At 36.4% G+C, this 24262-nt stretch overlaps 1 protein-coding gene across 4 annotated transcripts in view; it reads right to left on the reverse strand.

Annotated features, from left to right (window-relative positions):
• The window catches only part of CDH8 (cadherin 8), a 350974-nt gene that overhangs the window by 221965 nt on the left and 104747 nt on the right, over positions 1-24262 (reverse strand). For all 4 annotated transcript variants that reach the window (XM_036897785.2, XM_036897786.2, XM_036897782.2 and 1 more), the window contains one exon: positions 16275-16569. In XM_036897785.2, the coding sequence (XP_036753680.1) occupies positions 16275-16569 (295 nt within the window). The remainder of the gene's footprint in view (positions 1-16274; positions 16570-24262) is intronic.

Here is a 24262-nt window from a genome sequence, read left to right on the forward strand (position 1 = left end):
CTTCAGGGAGCTTATGACCAAACAGAGATCATGACTTGAGTAAATGATTAACCAAGTAGAATTTGTATAAAGGGAAAGACAGAATAATATGAAGTCTTTAACAGACTTGGAAGAAGTGATGATAATCTGAGACTGGAAAGATGAAGAGGAATTAGGGTCTTCTAGGCAAAAATCAATGGCATGTATGGGGACTCTGAGACCTTCATACATAAGGATAAAAAAGCAGGTCTGAGAGGCAGAGTGCACAACTTCAAAATATAGGGATACTGACATATTTAGATTGTGCAGACCGTTATGAGCCATGCTATAAATTTTGAACTATATCTAAAAGGCAAGGACGAAGCACTGAATCTCAGTAAGCAGGAGAATGTCATAATCAGATGAAGTATTAGAGGAGGGAATGGAATCAGAGAATGCATTTGAATGCATAGAATAGTGAATGCAGATGACCACTGTGGAAGCTAGGCAGAGGTCCAAGTGAACTATGATATCCCTTGGAGTAGGATGGTGAGAGAAGACATAGTAGTTGGAAAGTAGCTGACCCTTATTTGTTATAAAATGATTCAAATCCACCTACATTTATTACTAAGAACAATGGGAAGGCACTCAAGAATGTGCAGCAAGGAAATGCTACGCACAAACATAATGTTTTGGAAATAATCCCTCTTGCAACTATGGAATCAGAGAGGAGGAGATCAATAAGTATTACCTGTGATTGTCTTCTAATAAAGTACAGGAAAGGTGGCAAGTTGTGTGTGATTGTGGGGACGTGATTATGTTACAGACAGTAATGTCTGGCATGCTAGAGACTCTCTTGCTGGGAGCAGCCATGCAGCAATGAGTGGAGGGTGGCCACTAGACAGAGTTAGCAAAGAAACTGAGACCCTGAAGGATCTGAATGCTGCCAGCAGCCATGAGACTTTGGAATTGGATTCTTGCCCAGTCGAGCCTCAGATGAGACCTCAGGCCTGTCTGAAATTTTGCAGCCTCTGTTCTATAGCTGAGGACGACAGACTTCCTAAATGGATGCTGAATCTGTAGGAATTATAAAATAATAAATGTGCATTGTTAAAAGCCGTGAAGTTTGTGGTAAATATCCTATACAAAATACCTGGGTTAGTGTCTTACACACACACAATAGGTGCTCAGGTAATCTATATCATTAGCACTACCAGCATCATTATAATTCTCATTACTACCATTATTGTCACATGGCAACAAATAACATGCAAATTTGAATGTGCTGGTGATGACAAAGACAGCTCAGTCACACATCTCACATAGGAAGTATGACGTTCTTGGCCTGGAACTCGGAGGAAAGGTCAGAAACAAGATGTTATTCTGCAGGGTGAATCTAAAAAATAATAAAAGAGAAGGTGGGATCAAAACAACAAAAAAGGGTAACATTTGCAGTAAAGGTAATCGAATAATTTGATCGTTTGAACTGACTAACTAGCTTAATTCTGAAAATTTATCCTAAACAAAAATATCAGAGAGGAAGATCCAAATTTATTTACACCAATGCTCTCAGAATTCAGAAGCAGTATACTGGCTGAGTAGGTAAACCAAGGTAATCTTTATAACACATAGTTATGCCCCAGAGTCTGGGCAAAATAGACATTTATTGAAATACTGCATGCCAGGCATAGTATTTTATCCTTTCGTATAATTTTCCTTTTTAAATTCCATTTGAAAGAAAAAGAAACTCAGATTCAGAAAGGTGAATTCCCTATCTGAAGTTGCCCAGTAGTTAGAAGAAGGTCCACAATTCAAACACAGTCTGTCTTCAAAGCCCGAGCTTTTAGCATTGAACATTTCAAGGAAGCAATAAAAGACACAAGGAAGCACATTTTTATATTCTGTGTGCAGTCCTAAGCCTAACCTGGGATCTCATATATCTAAGCATTTCCCCCAAATTCTGCTCTGTAGAACTTAAAGAGCTGCAGATACGTCTAAAGAGTCAGGAAAATCTTAGTATCAGTCAGGAATAACTTTTCTTTTTTTCTGTTCAAAGCAATTGCCCAGTCCAATGTGTTATAGTGTCCCCCAAAACCCAACATGGCTTTTGTCTCTGAGCTGGGGGTAGGCAAGCTTCAAAATTGTCTTTTTCAGCATTGCTATAGCACAGCAATAACTCACTTTAATCAGGACACCTTGAAATATCTTCTGATCAAATGAGTTTTACTTGATGGATATAACATAAAAGATCCTATCCAACATTTAAAACAATCACACACCTTTAAATCCATCCACCTGCTTACTCATTTGAATATGATGCTAATTGCTTATATGTACTGGATTTCTTAGACCTCAGAATGGAGAGATGATGCTGAAATGTTTGTCATGCTGCAGGAATCGATCTTTTAGTCATTAAGTATAGGCCACACTGTCCTGCTAACACTGTATCTGTCCTACTCACATGATAACTACTGAGCAGGTGAGACTATGTGCCTACTTCTCATCTTCCAAAGCTCTTAAGAAATAGTTGTAGTTCCTCTGAGCCACACGGAAACACAAAATTTTAATTGATACCCTGTCGTGCAAATCTTAGGCAAGCAAAGTTCTTGATACCTTCTGGCATCTCTGGGTCATCTAGGTAATCATGGTTTTTGCTAAGAAGGTCTTCCCACATCTCTGACAAGCCTCAGGATGGCAGGGTACCCTCACGGCCAGGCTATGTGCCCCTGGGAGGCTGGTATGGTTAAGAGAGAGAATGTAACCCATGTACACCCAAATATGAACATGCATTTTGCATATGTCGCTCTCCAAAATATATCCCAGCAGAGCCCTCTAGGTGTACAAGGAACCAGCATTCATTGATTTCAAATCCATAGTGACAGCATCTCCCTTTCATTCTCCTTTTAACTATTCTGATTATACTGAATACATTATCTCAGTTTTATGTTAGCATGTTTTTAACACCTTTCTGATATTTGCTAATATCCCTTTATACAGTGAGGAACAGGCAGGCGTGGGGATAAGAGCCTTTGTCAGGCAATAGTGGCTACAGAAAAGTTAATGAGTTTTATATATTTACATATATGTCACATTCTGTTTGTCTAATATTATGCATATATTTCATTATACTTATCTAATTTATCCAGCATTTATCTTCTATTTATAGCAAGTGATACTAGTGGTGAGACAATTTGTATAAATTATAAAATAATTTTTTCTTGAACATATACCATGTAGGTTAATGGTATATCTGATCCCAAAATCTTGGCAGTGGTTCTCAAAGAAATAAAGGAGGGTTGGGTACTCTGAGGAAACTAGGAAGGATCTGCTACATTGTCGACTCCAGAGAATGAACTCTTAACTACTAGGGTTTTCTAAGTGCAAACGCACAGCGTTTATCTCTGCGACTTCACTGTCTACTAAGGCAGGTGCTCAATAAATGTTTGCTAAATGTATTTGATGATAACATTAGAAAAAATAGAGAAATGGGAGTTGGAGTTGAACCCTAAACAAGAAAAGTAGCAAAGGCAGACTGTAGTTTTGTTTTGTTTTCTTTGGAATAAATTTCTTTAGTAAGTGAATTCCTATTAGGAAAAAAGGTGAGATTTTTTTGCAGGCAGATTATAGACCTCTTCCATGTCTCACCAGTATGGATAGAAGTAGGAGATGGTAATGGGGATAGGCTTGAAGCACAGCCTAGCATTGACACTGAAGTCCCAATGTAGCTGCCTTGAGCTAGGTAGGTACATCATGAAAGGCTACCTCAAATAACATATCTAAGGTTAAAGTCAGCTTCCAGATCCAGAATAAAAAAGTAAATAGAAGGGTAGGTAAGGACTCAACAGGATAAATTAATATAAAAACCAATAAACTCACTGATTCATTCATATATCTCATAAATTTGGTAGACCTGGTTTCAAGTTTGTTTAGGGTATTGAGAGAAAGAAACTAGACACAAAATCAAAAGTAGTGCATGGGTCCACTTATATAAATGGCAAAGCTGGTTAAAAATATCTATGCTCTTAGAAGTGAGGGTATTAGTTATTCTTGCAAGAATAGTGACAGGAAGAAGGCATAAGACTACATCTGGCAGGGTTGGGGCTATTCTGATATTTTTTTTATTTGGGTGCTGATTACACAAGTCTGCTCAGCTTGTGAGCCTATGCTCTTATGCCATATGCATTTTACTGTGTGGATATTACACTTTCATACATAATTTAAAAATATGCACAGGGAACAAGAAAAGGCAAAGAGGTAGACAAGCCTGAATAGGAATGAGAATTGCTGTCAATGCTTATGGAAATTCTGACTTACCAGTGCCCTTAGTGCTAAATCAGGCCAGGAGAACAATGTTGGACTCACATCACACAGTCTTACTTTCAATGCTGCATGGCCCCCCAGAAAGGCCTTCCCACGGCATGTACATAGTGTTTGTGGGAGCTGTGAGTCACTCTAAGAGCAGCTCTTAAGACGGAGCCTCGTACTTCTCCTTTCACTTAATTTTGACTTTATAACTTGTTACATATACATAAATGTGTGGGGATTGTTTGATACTACTTCATCATTACCTAGTGGTACCAGCAGCCCTAATAATTACACAGGAATAACAATAGAAAAAAAAATCCTGGGGTGATTATCATTATTCAGATGATTCTGTCAAGGTGAGGAAAAGGACAATAAAGACATGCTCAGGAATGAATTTTGCCCTTTGTTTTCAGTCTTGATCATCTGGGTTTTCTTTAATAGTAATTTTAAAAAGAACAAAGCACAGAAGACTGTAGGTTATCTTACATCCATTAATAGGATCTGAATATAAACGGATGGAAGAGAGACATTACACTCGGCAAAAGAGTCTTTTTTTTTCATACCGAGCTGAGAATATTCCTTTCTCTCATTCTCTCTTTCTCTTCCAGTTCAAGGAGATGCATGACCCTTTCATAGTCCTGGTTAAAAGAGGTATCTCATTCTCCAACTCTGGCTCTAACTTTTCCAAGAATATAACATTTCAGTTCATTCTTTTTATATGGGCAGCAGCTGATGGCAGATACGGACAAACTTCTTTTACTATATTATGAAGATATGCAAGTTACTGATAGTGATACTATGCCTTGCCCTGAAGAGCCAAGATCTTTCAGAAGAAAGACACAAAAGTGATCATCTATTCTTTAGATCCATATCATGAGAAAACTGTATATAATTTGAGTGACTATAAATATTTATTATTGGTGCATACTGTTTACAAATCCAGGAAGAAAGATGCTTCTGTACACCCTCTTTTAGAGATCTAACTCCTTTGAATAAACTCCTTTTCACTGGCACCTACAGCATCCAACAGACAATTTTGTTTTGTCTTTGTATTTCTTAGGAAATCTTTTACTTTAAGAAACATAGTATGTCTGTCACCTTTTTGAATTGTGATGTAAGAGTAGACAGAAATATCATGAAAATTAAAGATAGGAATGGTCTTAAGGCTCAATAAGTTTCCAGAACCAGAGATGAAGAAATCCAGTAAGAAGTCTCATATTTTCTCCTTATTTCTTAACTTAGTTGCCTATTTCATCTTGTCCCCTACTGTGAAGCATACCTTTTCTGTTTCTCTAATATATACCATGAAAAGATGGTGTTTACCTGGTGGCTCCCAAGTTCACATATTTCTATGTTCAGCTATTTTGGAAAGATACTACTTCAACATCCTCTCCATCCTTGTGGCAAATACCTGGGTAACTGAACGACAGTTGGTCAAATGTCTACCTGTGTTCCCGAGCAGAAGCAACCCTATGTAAACTGATGGCTGGTCATCTATACTGCCAGGGAGAGATGGACAGATACTAAAGAATAAACACAGTACGAGCTAGATAGACACTCAGTGGGTGCTCACTGAAGCCTTGAAAACGTAGGTTCTCCACAGATGATTGCTGACTACAAGATACTCTTTCTTATATTCATTCCTTTTCTCACACAAACTTTCGAAAAGCAGGAATAGGCAGAGTAACATTGGTAGTGGCTGATAAACAGTGTCCACAATCGCATTGTCAAAGAACAGAAGTAGGAGGAGTCATTTTGAATCTTGGAAGTCATGCTCCCTGACAAAAAGAGAATAAACAAAATAATTTCAACAGTGGCACAAATATGGTAATACTAACTAAATTCTTCAAGTATAGACACAAGAGATGAAACTTTGTTCTCTTAAAATGGAAGAAGTATCTAAGACAATCCATATATTCTCATCTGCAACCTTATAATGTAACTATTCTTTTTATCTTTTTAAAGATATCTAATATGTATCAAGTACTCGCACATATACACACAGTTACACAAGCCTGTATATCTTTTCTCCATAGGTCTACATTTATATCTTTATCCTTTAGTTCTTTTAACAGCTTGCATATCTTCTCTACTACTTCTCATTTTTTTGATCTATGTACTTATCTATGCATGTAGCTATCTCACCATATCAATTTCATCACGTTTTTCTCTATAGGAAGTTATTGGTAAGGAGAATAGGAAAAAAAAAATGGCACATATCTTATAAAAACTGTGATTGCTAATCAACTGAACACTAAAAGCATTTGGGTCTAAAAATCCAATGGCAATTTTCAAAGTCCAGTGAGTCCGGGAAGTACAAATGCTAAGCCCATGATGCACAAATATCAAAGTTAAAGAAATAATATTAATCCACGCATAGAGACTCTAGGAATTCCTACCAGCTGTGAGAGGCAAGGTTTTGAAAAGAGCATGCCATACACCAAATATATATTGACAAAGGTGTTCCTCATTCATTTTCGGCCAACACTTCAGAATTTCACAGATGCGTGTTTTGGAGCTGCCCTGACATGCAGTTGATTCATTTCTCTGACAGGCAATTGTGGGTAAAGTCTGAACTCTATGAGCACTTTCTCTTTAGCTCCTTTTAATTCATCATTTCTTGGAATGTCTATGTAAGAAAAAAATTCATGACACTGTAGGTGTTGATGCCAATTCACAGAGCTCTAGACACAAACATGGCTTGAGTAACTTCAGGAAGATTTGCCCTTTTGTCTCTAGAATCAATAAATATATTGAATCCTAAAATATTAATTCTTGTATGAAGGCAAAGAGATGAGGAAGACAATAGGGTCTTGGGATTATCTGGGCAGAAGCCCACCTTGCTTCCCCAACCTTCCATCTATAATATGAAATTGTTTCTAGAGTGTTTTGATTTTCTTTATGATAAGTACAGATTTGCTGGTAGGAGAATACCTTTCAGTGTTTCAAATACCAGAAGGTTACTGGAATCAAAAGCAGTAAAAGTCTCATTTTTCTCAGAAGGGCTCAGGGTGGCATGGATGAAAGGTTGGCACTTCGCTGAGAACAGGCAAGTAGCATGTAATTTTCAGAGATGTTAACCAGTTTAGCCAGAAATAGGAAAACTCAAAATGTGTGTGAGTAGAAACATATTTCTGAAGGACATAAAAAAATAACATGAGAATAATCAAACTGAGTTTAATTTGATGATCAAATTGTTACTCCATTGCACTGAGTTTAATCCCAACAAGCAAGCACAGGAATACAATGGAGGAAAAGTTTCAAAGGTAACGAAGCAAAACTTGAGATTAGCTACTACTATGATTTGGGCTGGAAACCATTGTTTAATTGGTACATGGATGGTTTGAGCTGGTTTAAAATCATGGGGTGAGATACATGATCAATGCTGCCTCTTTACTTGAATATCATTAATACTGAGTTAATCCTCTGAGACACCAATTCAAATTGTGAGATACCTGCACGCAGGAGATATAGGTTTTCAAAGTAAATCAAGGCAACAGCTCCTATTCCATAAGATGTTGACTCTGTTCATTTGTAGGTGTGTGGTCAGGGGCAGACATTGTTAAATTCGTTGTCAGTAGGTTCAAATTTCAGGCTATGTAAAAACAAACTTATTCTATTACATAAAACAAAAGTAATATTGGTATTATAGCTTATAAAATCACATTAGATATTGCATCACATTTTCTTATTATTTATACCATTCTGAAGAATTTTTACTGCTCTGATTGAGAATTCATCTTCTAGAAAGATTCAAATATTTCTGCTTCTTAAAATTCCTAAGTCCATAGACCAATTCCATAAGAAGAAACCATGGAAAACACTTAGAGTACACTGGGAATGGAACCCTGAACAGGGGTGGGTCTGAGGCTGCTAAGCTAGCCCTATAGAGAGTAGTTCTAGAATTTCAACTTATATCAAAATAACTAAAAACTGGATTTCTATACTTTTTAAAAAAATTTAGGAAGTACAGAAGAGTAAGCTTTAAAGCAAAATTCAATGGAAGGAGTTTCCTCATCACAGAAAGCATTCAAATAAACCTTTATATTAATATCATTACACATCAAACTTGTTCTTAGCCAGTGTAGAAATAACGTAATGCCTCCTGGGAGATACACATTTTAGATACCTCTCACAGGTAACTGTCAGTGACTTTACCACTTGAATACTTCAGTAATTTCTTAAGCCATAGATCATTTAGGGAGACTTTTGGGAACCAAAAATCCACATAATAGAAACCACATTTCACTTTCTTCATAAAATACAAGATTCAGCTATTTTACTGTCTATGGATCTCTAACGGAGGTTTAGCTTTTTATGCAAAACAGAAAATACACAATCCTCACCCCATCTTGGAGTTTTGGAACCACAGCTGTTACAGGCATTCATATCAGGTAGAGCAGCTGGATTTCTTTTGAGAGTATTTATTTCAGTACTCATGATTTCCCACCCATGTTTTCCTAAAGAATTTCAATTTTGTTCATCACTTTGAATCAAACAAGACAAAAAATATAATCAAATCCATCACGATATGTGTTTCCCCTTTCACACGTTGCCTCTCCCCTTTAAAATAGAGAAACGCTAATGAATCTTTTTAACATCTAACCAAAAGAGAAAGAAAAAAAGCGACAACCTCTAAATTATAAGAAAGAAGTTAGGTTTAAGACAATTTGTTAGTATGAATAGTGTTTGATCTCTTAAGCTTTTGTGACATAAATTATTTCTTTAATAATAAAAAAAAGAATATGAAAATGAATCCCTTTATTACTTTGGGAATTTTCTTTATATAGAACTAAAATAGGTGCTGGGCAGCAACAGGAATAACAAAATAATCCATTTAAGCTATCGTCATCATAATTTTCAATTCACTCTTAGAAATTGCAAATTTCACCATTTAGCTGCAAGCTAAATTAACACATGACCTTGCATAGAATCAAAATCTCTTTTCATCAGACGTGTGTTTGTAAAGCTTTGTAGTCCAAAGGTATGTTGTGCAAAGATATTTCTTAAAAAATAGTTTCTGGGATCATATAAGTTATCTGAATCTCCAAAAGGGCACATATGAATTTATCAAATTAAAATATCTGAATACTTTAAGGACTGAAATATGAAAAGCATTTCACTTTCTTTAATTCAGTGTTTATCAATTAACTCTGATTTTTTTTTCAGTAAACCTATTTTGAATATAGATTGGAAAAATGCTGCTGTAAGTTATTATATACTAAGAAACGATCAAGATACATAGGGAAAAAAAAGTAAAGAGTATTATATATAGTTTCCTGCCTCCACTCCTGAAGGCCTGCCTACCACCTGAACAGTTCAGCCCAAAAGCCATTTGTGCAGGTAGGAGTCCATGTTCAGGCAGGAAGGTGGAGACAGAAGGGAATAGCAGAGAAACATTGGTGCAGGGGACCCAGAAGATGGGCAGAGGGACATCATGAAATCATTTATCATGGAAGGAGAAGGGTGATGTAAATAACAAATACACTGAGGATAGAGAAACCCAGGTGTTTCAATTTTGGAGAAAGGGGAAAAAATTTGCATGAATCCTCTGGAGGCATAGAGGGGAACTAGTGGTTTTCAATAGATTGTGTATTGGTTTCCTAAGGCTGTCACAACAAATTATCACAAATTGGGTTGCTAAAAACAACAGGAATTTATTCTTTCACAATTTTGGAGCCTAAAATCAAAGTGTTGACATGTCCATATTTTTTCTGAAGAACACTTCCTTGCCCCTTCCAGCCGCTGATATCTCCTGGTGCCCCTAGGCTTGTGGTAATGCTTTCAAAGGCTGAGGCATATCAACAGGAAACAGAATCAACTCCAAGGGCATGTCATGGCCTCCATTCAACTCACGACCTCAGCTTAACTAATTTACATCTGCAGGGAACCTATTTTCAAATAAAAGTACATTCTAAAGTTCTGGGTGGATGAAATTTGGGTGGAACACTATTCAGCTCAATACTAAGAGATAATGTGTGTATGTATGTACACATGCTCCCATACATTACTTAGCTCTGTCTCATACACTAGAAAATTTGGAAGAGCAACTAATGGCCAGAATTTGTTATCTGAGTATCATTCTCCTTTAGCTGGAACCAGGTCACTTTGTATACATGACAAATTCTAGCACTGGGTCAGGAAAAGTACAAAAGAAACCTAGAACCCTTTGTTAGGCAGGAAATAAGAATGCTCCCAAAGGCTGAGGCATATCAACAGGAAACAGAGTCAACTCCAAGGGCATGTCATGGCTAAGTCTAATAATGAATGTTATTAATAATTATTATATGGCACCAAGGCAAATAGAGATAACAATGTATGATAATTAATTAAATAAAAGAGAGGCCCAACTGATGTAAAATCCAAAATAATGTAAATGAATATACAAGCAAATAAATGGGAAAAATAGAAAGTTTTTCCTCTTAAGAGAATGTCAAGTAACAGATGTAGATGAAATGATGGAACTAATAAAATCACCACTTGACGGGTGTCATGGTCATAATTAATTCAGCTAGGAAACTTCAATGGATGTAAAATTGGGGAGTAGTAATTTAATGAGGAACAAGATGTTTACTTCAGTTCAAAGTGTCTACTTTGATAAGTGCTACAAAGCACTTATTAAATACAAAGAGAAAAAAGAGTAACTTTACAATGGAGACACATGGTAAACACCATCACATGTGATGATGTGATCAAAAGTTATTGTCATCAATCATGGAATAAATAAAAATCATGTACCACCTGATACAAAGCAATAAAGTATTATCTGTAATAGTACTGCCAAAAAAATGCATGTCCTAAATCTAATTGCGAGGAAACATCCGGCAAATCCTAACTAAGCAATTCTATAAAACAATTGCTCTCTAATCTTCCAGTGTAAATAAAGGTAATGAAATCGCAGGAGACTGAAGAACCATTCCAGACTGAAGAACTCCAAAGAGTCATAACAGTAATGCATGTACAGTCCTAGATTTGATCTTTTTAATCTATAAAAGAACATTATCGCAGCAATTGAAGACATTTGGCTGAGGTCATTAGTGCTGGTATATCAATTTTAATTCCCCAGTTTTGATGGTAGCATCATGCATGTATAGAAACACATTCATGTGGGAAGGATTTCCTGAAGCTTGATCATGGGTTACCATGTCAGCAACTCACTTTCAAATGGTTCAGAAAACAACAGAACTTGGACTTCATTTGCAACTCTTCTCTAAGTTTAAATTTATGCCACATTTAGAGATAATGAAGAACACAAAATAATCAGAATATTTCAGATGGGCCTAACTCAAAACTAGGATTTGAGGATGTTAATCATAAAAGGACATATTTACAAAGAAAAGGCTTAATATTAATGGCAATAAAAGATAGAATGAGAATAATACACAGAAAGGAAAAGACTAAGTTATTTTCAAATTTTAACATACTCCTTTTGGCTGAGTTATTGTTCAAGGAGAGTAAGTTCACTTGCACATTGTGTCCTAGCTTCCATAACCTCTCCAGTTATAAGCTTCTGGAAAGCAGTGAGATGTACCTTTTAAAAATATATTTTACTAAGTCATCTCTTGATCCTCTTCTGATATTTCGATTGATATTTTTTTTTGGTGGAAAGTGCCTTCTCCTTTTTCATTCACCGTCACAAAATCCAGAGTCAATCCCAGTTACTCTCTTTAGACTTTATGTCTTTATTAAATTAACAGCACTTCAGCCTCAGTTACTCACTACATGGCTCTTAATTAATTTTATTGTTATTTGTATTTCTATGTGATACATTATCCTTACATTTTTAAAGTGTTTATATTCCTATATTTAAAATTGTGTAATGCTGCACCCAAACTTTTCCTTTAACAACTCCTGTCTCAGTTCTTCAGTTTTATTTACAAAGAATGCTGACCTCAAGACCTCTTCCGATTTGGAAAAATATTAATGATTATAAATATGCAGCAGAATCTTAGCACTCTTATAAACAAAATTCTCTAGAGATATTATCAAAGATTAGTACAGCATATGGGGTAAGCCCAAGGGAGTTTAGAGCCAGATGTCTGGATTTTAGACCTACCTCATCCACTTAATATTGAGATTTGGATTAGCTATTATTCCTCCCATTTTTCTGATGAAAAATAATGAGAAGTAGGCAAGTTAATATCAGCACTATTGTTTTCAGGTTGTTGTGGATATTAGAAGCATTTAACAAAGCTTCTGGCATACAGCAACTTCTCAATACACATTGATCATCATTAGGGGGTCTCTGAATGAAAAGGAAAACTAAGAAAGCCTCCATCTGCTATACAACTGTGCACTGTGTAGTGTTGATAATCCCTACAAGCTTAGGCAACTACTTGGCTTTCTCACTTCTTAGCTCCCATCTTCACTAATATGCCCTTTTGAATAAAATAGGGCTCCTTCCAATAGGAACATTTGTGAAAGATAAAGGTAAGGCCTGTGAGTAATTTTTCATTGGCTAAGGCATTCATATCATACAGCCATTTCACTGAATCTTACTGGTGGAAGCAACTCACAAATGGATGGTTGTAAAGAAACTAAGATACATTGGTCACCACCTCTATGCTGTGCCAAGTACTTTAAATATAACCATTGAGTTTTTCCAAATGTACTTTTTAAAGTACGGATTATCATGCGCACTAGATATACAGATAGAGAAAGTGAGGCTTCTATGGGTTTTTGTCACTTACACAAATAGAAGGCAAGTTTGCAGCCAAATAATGTCAAATTCTATTTAACTCAAATAAGTTTCCTTTACTCGAACAGAGGTGTAGACACATTCAATCAGGGTTAAACACCTGTACCTCCAATATACAATTGCATTAAAAATATCTCCTTAAAGTGTTCTGGAACTCGATAAATGTAAGCGAATTTGCATTGAAAGATCAACTTCAACAATGCTATATTGGAATTCACGGTTAAAATAAGACGAGCTTGTATGCCATTCTTTATGTGGTATTGCTATAAAAGTGAATTCTCATCAAGTTCTAAATTCACAGTAGAATATAAAAGAGCTGTATCTGCAGCTTCCAAATAAGATATTTCTAAAATAATTTGGCTGCCATTTGGGCAAATATATATGTGTATTTTGTCTTGACAACTTGTCAACTGGCAGACAGTTCTTGAACATTGCAGTCATTTCAATTTAATATTGGTAAAATCTCAATTAGAATTATATTTTTCACTTTCTGCACAATGAAATCCCCCAGCCCTTGCTGGCATTCCTCAGGATGTACAGGTGCAGAGGCTGGCATTTCTGCAGTAGCAAAGAAAGAAAAATCAAAGAAGGAAGGGGGGCAGGGAAGAAACAGGTTGAGAGAGAACAGTGATAATGGGGAGAGAAAGGTGATAGCAGCTGACCTTCATTCTCATATTCACCTTCATGACAAATGAAGGGAATAATTTATACTTGACAATAAAACAGTGCCTCTGTCTCTGCTTCCCTTAAACAGAGAGGCTGGAGTCAAGCAGAAACCAGACACCCGATACATAAAATCAATATGGGAGGGAAGGTCCAAAGGTAAGGTGGAAAATAGATTAATAAAAATAATTTTAAAAACCACCAAAACAACCAGTTATGGAACACTTACTTTATAGCATAACTTTGCCTTGTATTTTATTGTGTGATTTTCACACAATGAAAGCAAGATGGTAATTATTATTTTGCGCTGTAGTTAAGGAAAACCAGCAATAATTGAACCTCCCTGAACTTCAAAGTCAACCAGATACTAAGAGATGGAACTGGGATTCAAAAGTCCATCTAACGTTAAAAACCCATACTTCAACTGGACCACACTCCATGTGGTTTTTGGAAGAGATGTCACAGGTTTAACATTAAAATAATAATCACTGTGCATATGTTAGTGTAGATTATTTCTTTTAGTCTCTGCTATGTTATCAAGAAAAATCTTTCAGATAGGGAATAAATGCATGTATATTAACTGGAACATAGACATATTGCATTATGTAGCTAATATCTTCCAAATCCTTTTCTTAGCTGCAATTGACCTTCAAGTCTACAGAAGTTTTGTGGGTTCTCTTCCTCAACATATTTTTCAGGCACATGACTCATATAAACAAAAATGGAAGCCTTTGACACATTGCAGTAAACAGATATAGACTTGTCTATTAAGATGGAGAAATCATAATAATAAGGCAAAAAAATAGCAGTTTCTCTGTTCATCATTTATTAGCAATTAAGATAAAGTGTTCTGTGTGTATTGTAGGTGCCAATAGTTCTTTAAACCATCTTACTCTATTCGGGATGATGACATGAATTGGGCAAGTTCTCTGCTCTACATGAGTTGATCAAACAAGAAGAAAAAAATACATAGTGTTTCTTAGTTTTTCTTTGCACGTCAGAATCTTACAGGACAAACATGGAGGTATTATCACTCACTGGTAGGTACCATTTTAATGGTGAAGATGATAGAGAACTTCTTGCTAAAAAGGCATAGAAGTTTCTCTAGAAAAAGTACCATTTCATCTAGCCATAGAAGAGCAATTCATCTGTGGAATATAAGAACAAAGAAAAAACTGAAGGAACAAAACAGCAGCAGACTCACAAAACCCAAGAAGGGACTAACAGTTACCAAAGGGAAAGGGACTGGGGAGTGTGGGTGGGAAGAGAAGGAGAAGGGGAATAAGGGGCATTACAATTAGTGCACATAATGTGGGGGGGGGCAGGGAAGGCAGGTTAGCACAGAGAAGACAAGTAGTGACTCTATAGCATCTTACTACGCTGGACAGTGACTATAATGGGGTATGTGGTGGGGACTTGATAATGGGGGGAATCCAGTAACCACAATGTTGCTCATGTAATTGTATATCAACAATACCAAAATAAAATAAAATAAAATAAAATAAAAAGAAGGAAAAAATAATAAAAGTGGAATTCCTTACACAAGAGATAGGCAAAGTGGAGTCCTGGCAGGAGAAATATATGGGTAAGTTATGAAATCTAATCTGACTGGTATATCTATCAGTGTTATATTGTAGGTAAAGAAAGAAGAGATCAAATAAAGCCAGACTGCTTACCTAATTCTGGCCTTCAAATGATCTCTCTACTTCTGTTTTTTAATGTGTGTTATCATTTCACCTGCTTCTCATGTATGTGATTTTACTGCATAGCTGTTTCCTTGTAGGTTGTCTTAAGTGCAATCTGAAGCAAACTGGGACATATACTATGTACATGAGAATGCCTTCTGTCATCACATACTCTGAATTTGGGATCCTGAATGCTGTTTTTGTCAGATAAGGATGAACTCTAAATCCCCTCCTCCTAGAGTATGTAGTTTGGTATCAAGGGTGTCCTGGATTAAAGCCAAGGTTGGGGGACAGGCAAGCAAATCCAAAATAGGAAAAAAACAGGGAAAGAGTCATGTTTTGAAATTTATACTGTTCTGTAAAATGTAATGGATACTACAATGGCTCAGAAAAAATGGAAGTGGGTCATGGGTGATGGCGGTGCTCCTAAGAAAGGTACTGTTAAGGTAAGATGGCCACAACATAGAAATCTCTGGTAAATGATTTCCTAATCCACCCTTGACTCAACCCACTAGCTCAGTTCAATATCTGGCTGACTATGGACCTAGCCGGTTTTCTGTTTCTCTGTGTGTGCTACATCTGCATGTGAATACACACAAACAAATAATTAGACATCAAGCAAATATCAATAGGATTAGACTGGCATGTTGGAACAAATCTTGATAAATCCGCCTCGGTAACAATACTCAAACTACAAGTCGGTGCGAGGAATACAAATTCAGCCTCTATTGAAGTACTGTCGTGTAAAGAGAGATATTTTAATAAAACTGCTTCGTCAGTTCCTATTACTAAGGGACTAAAGCTATTGAGCTGTGGAACTTAGGCCAAAAAAGGGGATTTGCAAATGCAAATTAGAGATAAGACGGTCATAAATGTCTCTTATTCTGCAACACACCAGCCTTGCTGCCAGGAGCTATTTTAAAAATGAACTCTCAATAGTTCTATGAAATTAGAAGCATACATACCCAAAATGGACATCTCTGGCACGGTAGCATGATAGGGTCCATTAAGAAACTCTGGTGCATTGTCATTGATGTCTTGAACTTTAATAATAAATTCAGATGGAGGTTCAAGAGGCTTGTTTGTCTCCCAGTCCACCGCCTGAGCTGTGAGGGTGTACTCAGCCTTCTCTTCTCGGTCAAGTCTTTTTATAGCATGGATATCTCCTGTTATATCATTTATTTGAAAGATTGTCCCAGCTCCATCTCCTGATAAGATATACTTGATTTTTTTGCTTCCAGGGTCCAGGTCTGTGTGCAGCTAAAATGAAAAGTGACATTGGTTAGTGATGGGAAAACTCACAAAGTTATTTTTTAACTACCCCTTGTTGGAAGAGCCAGGCAGTCCTTTTACATTAATTGTGACTTCATCAATTTCCACAACCAACAACAGTACAAAAGCTCTATGCCTTTGTGTACATAGCACTCAAAATAAAATATAATGAGATTCACACAAATTAGTTAGAACCATTTTAGAAAGTACTCTGACCTGTTTAGTATAAACAGACATGAATTTTAGGATGATAAAAAATATCAAGGAGAAAATGCAAAAATCCATATATTCTTCTCAGCTTATTGGTACATTTATTTAAAGTTTTTATTGTTAGCCACTTTTTGTGGGTCACTATCTGTGTGCCAAGAACTATGAGAATTGCTTCTCATATGGTAATTCCCTTAATTTCCCCAAAGGTCAATGAGAGAGAATATTGCATATGAAAAGTGAGGTAAGTGAAGTATGGTAAGTCACATAATAACCTCTCCAATGTTCACATTTGATGGAATCACATGGGTCAGTCAAGACTCAGAATTCAACTAAAATCTGCCTGCTATATTAATAAAAAGAAAATGATTCTAATGATCTGATGCATATTAACATCATATGTTTGTCTAAGGACTTTTCTCTTTGATTTGTACAATCCTTCTGGTGCAGGACAATTATTCCCATTTTATAAAGAAAAACACTGAGACCAGAATTACAGGAGCATGTTTTCCAGAAATAGGACACCTTTGAAAAATAAAAATTTGGCAGAAGAATTCCAGATCCATCTCAGGTCATGGCAACAAAAATTTGTTAAACACCTACTGTGCCTGAAACATTTTGGCAGGTACTGCCTGAAATAGTTGGTAGAGAAAACAGAACCCCTGGCTTTAAAATTCTCAGCTTACTCTTAAGAGGGAGACAGGGATGCTCTGACACATGGTCCATCTTCCTTATGCTATGTTGACTACTGTTAAAAAACTAAGATAAATCAGGAATATATATTTTTAGTTTCCATTTTTAAAAGAAAAATTCATAGAATTATAGCTGTAAAATAGTATTTATATGAATATATTTTTAATTTACCTCAGTTACTTAAATGTCAATATAGCTCCAGTTATTGAACCTTAAAATTTCAAATACATGTTTCTTTAAAAAAAAATTGTCTTGTAAAAAGAAACTAGAAACTCAAAAGACATTGAGTCCTCTTGGGATCACTTTTATTCAGAACAGACACTACTGCTCTCTTCACCAATTTAAATTGTATTTTGTGCTTCAATAAATGAAAAGAAAAGGTTATAAAAAAGACAAAAAACCTTGCGACTATAGACTATCTACTGTTAAAAGAACATATGGGATGTGAACAGTTCCCAGGAATGTGTTGTTTTAATTTGTCTGATTTTTCTCAAAATATTCAAATTCAGTTAAACAATATCCATAATATCATTGATAAGTTTTCACAAATGCCTAGGGTGCCTAACTAGTTTTTTTTGGTTTTACTGGAGATGGCTGGTAATTGTAGGTCTGCTTTGGTTATGTAGCTGTATTCCTATTATGTTAATGTGTGTGCGCAATTTAATTAGTAATTTAAAACCTATACACGCTTATGTTACACTACAAGAAGATATGTCAAAGAAATAATCAATCTTCCCATGTTTTCTTCCGCCTGCTACTTCTATAGCTTCTCTTCTTCCTTCATAATTATAACCCCTAAATAGAATTTGTGCCTCATATCGAAATTACCGAGTATCATAATTCTTCCAAGTGGTAAAGATACCTCAAGATAAATGCTGGGCATAGAAGCCACAGGGCATAAATATGCAAAGAAGTAAAAAGCTAACCTTTTCAAAGAATATTGCTTCTCTCTCACTTACCAACTTCACATTTCCCTGTATGGCCCCGGAAGATGACTGGTTAGCCAGAGACGGGTAAGATTCCTCAAGGGAGGAACAACCTAAGACAGGCACAGTCGCAGGGGGGTCATCAGGTGAAAAATTGGGGATCAACAGAGGTGAGGCTTAGAACCTCACCCCCCCGTTCTGAGAGAAATCTTCTGCATCTGTGGATGTTTTATTGCCCTTGTCTAGCTTGTATTAACACATAGTCTACAGGCACACACCTGATCATCTACATTTGCTCTCTTACAACACTAAACTATGTTTTCTACCTTTATCTTGTATCTACCTACCACTTCAGCATTTTATTAAAAATAATAATAATAAGGAGAGAAATGTGGTATCCACATATAAATCAAGTATAAAAATCAAATGAGTATTCATATTTGAACTGACTGTTTAGAGTTCATAATGCATGAGCAAAACCGAAAGTTTCTGTGATATGACTGCCCTTGTGCTGTTCACCATGTAACTTATTCACTATGTAAGAACTTGTTCGTTATGCTTCAGAAGATTGGAGATTGCTGAGAATTAGGCTTGGGGTTGATTAATGATTGTGCATTGAGCCCCCTATACAGAATTTTATTGTTGTTAACAACCATATGATCAATAAATATGAGAGATGCCCTCTCAAAAAAAGAAAAAAAAAAAGAGAAAAAAACAACAAAGAATCCAAGTGCATCTAGACCTTCTACTTTATTTTTGAATATTTTAAAAAGTTAAAGCATAAGACTGCATCCAATATTTACTGAATCTCAAAATGTATCCCTTTCATTTATTGTATTAAATTGATTAACGAGCAAATATTGAAATGCCACTTTATCTTAATGAATGTAGGATTATAATTCATTAATGTGATATTAATCCTAATTTATGATCACTTTAATTTATGTGCATTTTAACATTTCCATTAACATTTTTATTAAAAAAATAAAATTTGAATAATATATCCTTCACAGAGGTTTCCATTCACACACAAGGCATTCCTGAGGCACAAAAGGTATTGGTATGTGTTCCTCTTGTTCACAACATTTTGCTATTAAAAATTAAGCCATTCAAAATGATGTTATCATATTTATATTTGAACTTATTTGTGCCATATTTTTGTACATTTATCTGTAGCCTCTGATTACAAAATTGTATTGTAATCTTAACTTAGGTTTTAATGATTGCTTATGTTTAAAAATAACTGAGGGAGAAAAAGGGAAAAGCGTAGGGTTTTGAGAGAGTAAAACAAAGAGCTAAGATTCAGGTCTCTGTATGAAATGGAGAAATTAACACATTCATATGAGTGCTAGTTACTTTGGCTATGGTATGAGAATAAGACACGTACTCTGTGGAATTGATTTTAGAATCTGAGATAATCTATTATCTGTTTGAAAAACAGAGAAGAATTGAAGTGGCCATATTAAGTGTACAATAACTAAAAATATTTTTACTTCATATTGTGTTCAAACATATACAACTGTGGGAAAACATTGTGATAAGCCCAGTGCCAACCTAAGTGAAAGCAAGATCCCAAATCTCCATCCTGAAAAAAATGGAAAAAATGAAGGGGATCAGAGTAAACACTGTGTGGTAATTTTCTCTCTCTTCTGGAAATTCCTTTTTACCAAATATCAGCAAAGTCTGGATCCCTGGGCTAATGGTAATCTTGAAACACAGAAAATTTTGTTTCTATGCTCTTATTTCTATCACGTACACACACTCTTGCACATGATTGTCCAAGTAACTGCCTTAGCATTACAAATAAAGGATTTGTGGGCATGTAAGAATAGCAATTCACAGGCAGCAAATGCTCATAAGACTCCATCTCTGGACCTCAGAAGGACTCGGGGTATACAGTGAAAAGCTGCTGTTTTCTCTGTTGTTCTTCACGTAGGTCTGTCAGAACCTGCTTACCTTAGTGCAGCAGCTCTGCTCCTGTGAATATATCCCACCCCAGGATCCTCTCTGTGAGATCACGGTACCAGAGATATCCCAAGTGCACCAAGTTTTCACACATTGTGCATCACCTGGAACTGTGAGGATCGCCTCTCCCAAGGGCTACTTCAGCTAATCAGAGCAGGATAAGAGCCACAGGCCAATTCACTTGGAAGGTGGCAGAGAAAAGATGTGTTGACCTGACTATGGTACAAAAAGGCCTCATCTATTCATTTATTAAACATGTGCAGATCATGTTTATGAATTATCCAGACGTGGTCTCTGCCCTCAACGACCCTTAGGTTAGTGGGAGCTCAACACAAGTGACAGAAAATGTAAGGGGAAATACACCTCATGTTGTTGTTATTGTTACATGTATTGGCTACTTATTATCTGATAAATACTGTACATGTATAAAGGTAATGTTATTCTCAGAGCCAACTAGAGACCTTTTCTACATTTCACCAACGAAACAATGGAGATGCAGAGATGTTCAGGGAGCTCCTCCATGGGATGCACCATCAGCAAGGGGCTGTCTCAACAGCATAAGCTTTAGAGTAAATTTCCGACATCTAAATGCATGCTGTAAAGGTATGAGAGCAAATGGAAGCTTTGCTTAGGAAGTGGAGTGTGGTGGGACAGAGAAGCCATCCCTAAACACGTAATCATTAAACATTCAGATCTCAAAGGGTGAGGAGGTGCGTGCCAGGCACAGGTAATGGTATGAGCGAAAAGCCAGAGATAAGAGAGAGCACGCCATGTCAGAGAAACTAGAGGTGACTTAATATGGCAAAAGCACTGAGTGAAAGAGATGAGAGGTGGCAAGAAATAAGAAAAAGCAAGGAGGTGGTTAGATTCTGTAGCATTTTTAAACCAGGACACAGAGTTTGGATTTGACTATAAAAAGCAACAAAAGTTCATAAAACACAAGGACTCAGTAAGGAGACTGACATAATAGTAATTCTGTTTTGGTGACATCACAGGGTTGGTGTGTGCCCATAAGCAAAGGTCTTGGGAGCAAAGGTGAAGAGATCATAGAGAGAACTTAGACACCAATTCACAAAGCTGCCCCAATTCTGGTTCTCAAGTTCAGCCTGGTACCCATGATCTGTCAAAACTACAATCAGATATATCTACCATCCCTCTGGTCACTCACTGCAGCCTGCTGGGGAAGCACAGGGTGTCAGGTGTACAATAAAAAGACCCAGTGTTTCACATTAAGTCTTCGATTTAAGGGCTCCTACCAGGACTGCCACAAAACTGAGCTGAACTGTATCAGTATAATTACGCCCTCACCATCTTCCATATATTTGCATAATACTCCCAATTAAATATGAGTTTCTGCTATAAAAGTTGTGGAAAGAAGCATTAGATTTTGCATTCTTCTTTGTGTTCCCACTGACTAGCAACGTGTCTGTCATATTGTTGGGAGCTCAAAAAAGTATTTTGTGGAATAAGGTGAATGGAAAGGATGGAAAGGAAACATTTTCTCATGCAATTTTCAAAACAATGATTAAAAAAAAAAGCAAAGGGATTTAGAAAAGTTATACCCAGTGATTTAAAACTGAATCCACTCTAAATGCGAAGCCTTTGGGTTCCCCCCAATATGTGCTCAACTTCAGTACCAACATAAGAACTAAGATATAGTTGGTGGGAGGGTGAGTGGCTGGATGAAGAGATAGATGGGTAATGGATAATGATGTATGGATGATGGATAACAATAATTTGATACTCAGGCATCACTGTTCTCAGAATCAAAGCCCTGGCCCACTCCACTCTTCAATATCATCCATACCTTTCTTGTGGCTGTTTAAAAAAAATGCACAAACTACTTTTCCACACAGAATCTCTGAGGACACTGAAGTACTTCTAGGACAGCAGAGCCTAGAAGAGAAGATGGATTCTCCTCTGAATGTCTATGTTAATACCAAAGAATGACTTAATGATCATTCTGCCTCCTTTTCCTCTAGAGTGAAGGATGTGGAATGGGACTCAGTGAACTACAGGTGAAATTAATTACTTCCTGGTCTAAAATCAGGTAGAACCTAGCGTCTGAACTTATTTTGAAGTTCCACTCTATCTAAAGAGTTTCTCAAGTTTCTTAAATTCCTTAAGAGAAGAATGTAGTTATTGGGACAGAATCAGCATCTTTTGGAACCCAAAGAAGCCTACAGGGATCAGTACAGCATGAATCTCTCTCACTTACTGATCCTTGTTTTTCATGAATCTGTTTACCTTTGGAGAAGATAGCAACCTTAGCACTCTTGAATCAAATTACATCTTAGCACTAAGTTCTCAGGATCTAATACTATGCATGTCAGGGAGAAACTGTGCAAGGGTCCCATAAACAGCTGCTAATCTAATCCTTAAGTCACAGCCATGCAATATCAAAGATGGTACCAGGGCTTTTAACACAATGTATGTTTTTGTCCTGAATCTCCAAGATGATAAGAATCCAGGACTTCAGCCTAGATCAGGAACACACTTAGGCTGCATGAAGAGTGAAAGGGCAGGTAAAGAGGAAGAGCAAAAGAGTGTAGGGTTTTTTCGTGTTTCTAAACTGCTCTCCCACCCAACAAGGACCGGAAGTTAGACTTGAAATCTGCTTATTTTACACTAGACTTCAGTCTTCTTGTGAATTACAGAACATCTCACAAAGGACATGGACCAATATGAAATGGCCCATTTGAGAAAGAGTTTGGGTTCATCATTATATCCAAGCAGAACTAGACTCATTCTTGATGCCTTAGAGCTAAATAAAGCATCATATGGTGGTGGGGTTAGGGTATCATGATGGATGACATAACTTGTAAGATGTCTTTATATGTTACAGTGTTATATTGCTACAGAAAATCTAAATAACTCAAATACAGTTCTAATTCAAATTCAAATTCAATTAATTCAAGTACAGTTATCTTTCATCCAGTCACTCTGTTTTTAACAGATTTCAAAAACCAATTACATCATAAAACTAAAGCTAAGTCACAGGCAGAAAAACACCCTGGTTTTTTGGTAAAATCCAGTTGGCAATATGCAGTTGCTCTTACGATCACATACTCTACAGAGATTCAGTGAGACAGTAACAATTCTCAACATAATTCTTATATAAACCAAGTTACCCTGAAATTTGTTCGAAGAGGTGAAAGGCTAAAGGAGAAACAATCCTTGACTAAAATAATAGACCACAGCTTCCTGCACTGAAAATGACCTTGTGCTTCATAAAATTTTGTTTTTAAATGTATTACAACAGGCAAATATGTAGCATCTTGACATGTCGGACATGTGTTCCTTGCATTCTGGTGTGAGCACTGAACAGCTTGATCTGGCCATGGACACTGGTGCCCAGAGAAATAGAAAACTGGAAACAAGTCCAAGGGAACTGCTATTTTTGGCTGCAGAGACCTGATAATACAGTCACGAAAGGAATGCACTGCTTGTACCACTAGTATAAACAGGAGGTTATACAAGGGCAGGGCCTCTAGGTACATTATTCAACACTGTCCCCAGCAATAAGCACTATACTTGGTACATTGTAAATCCTCTTTAAAATCTATTTTTTTTCTTTTTTTGGTTTGCACAGGACCTATTTCAATGTCCTACACTTCTGACATCATGGATGAAGGCTCAGGTTTAGTATATATTGACTTTCTCAAACTCACACAATTAAATGACAGAACCAGATGTGATCCAGTAAATTGGATTCCAGAGCATCCACATTTTAGCATAATTCTATAGACCCTCAGAAAAGCAACACTAGTTTGTCAGGGGACCTTCAGTTTCCATAGATGAGAAGGAGACAAACAGGAGAAGTCTCTCTAGTTCATCCCTGAATGGTAATACATATTTAATATATTTATATATATTAAATATATTATATA

Source organism: Manis pentadactyla, chromosome 15 (genome assembly GCF_030020395.1).
Source record: "Manis pentadactyla isolate mManPen7 chromosome 15, mManPen7.hap1, whole genome shotgun sequence".
NCBI lineage: Eukaryota > Metazoa > Chordata > Mammalia > Pholidota > Manidae > Manis > Manis pentadactyla.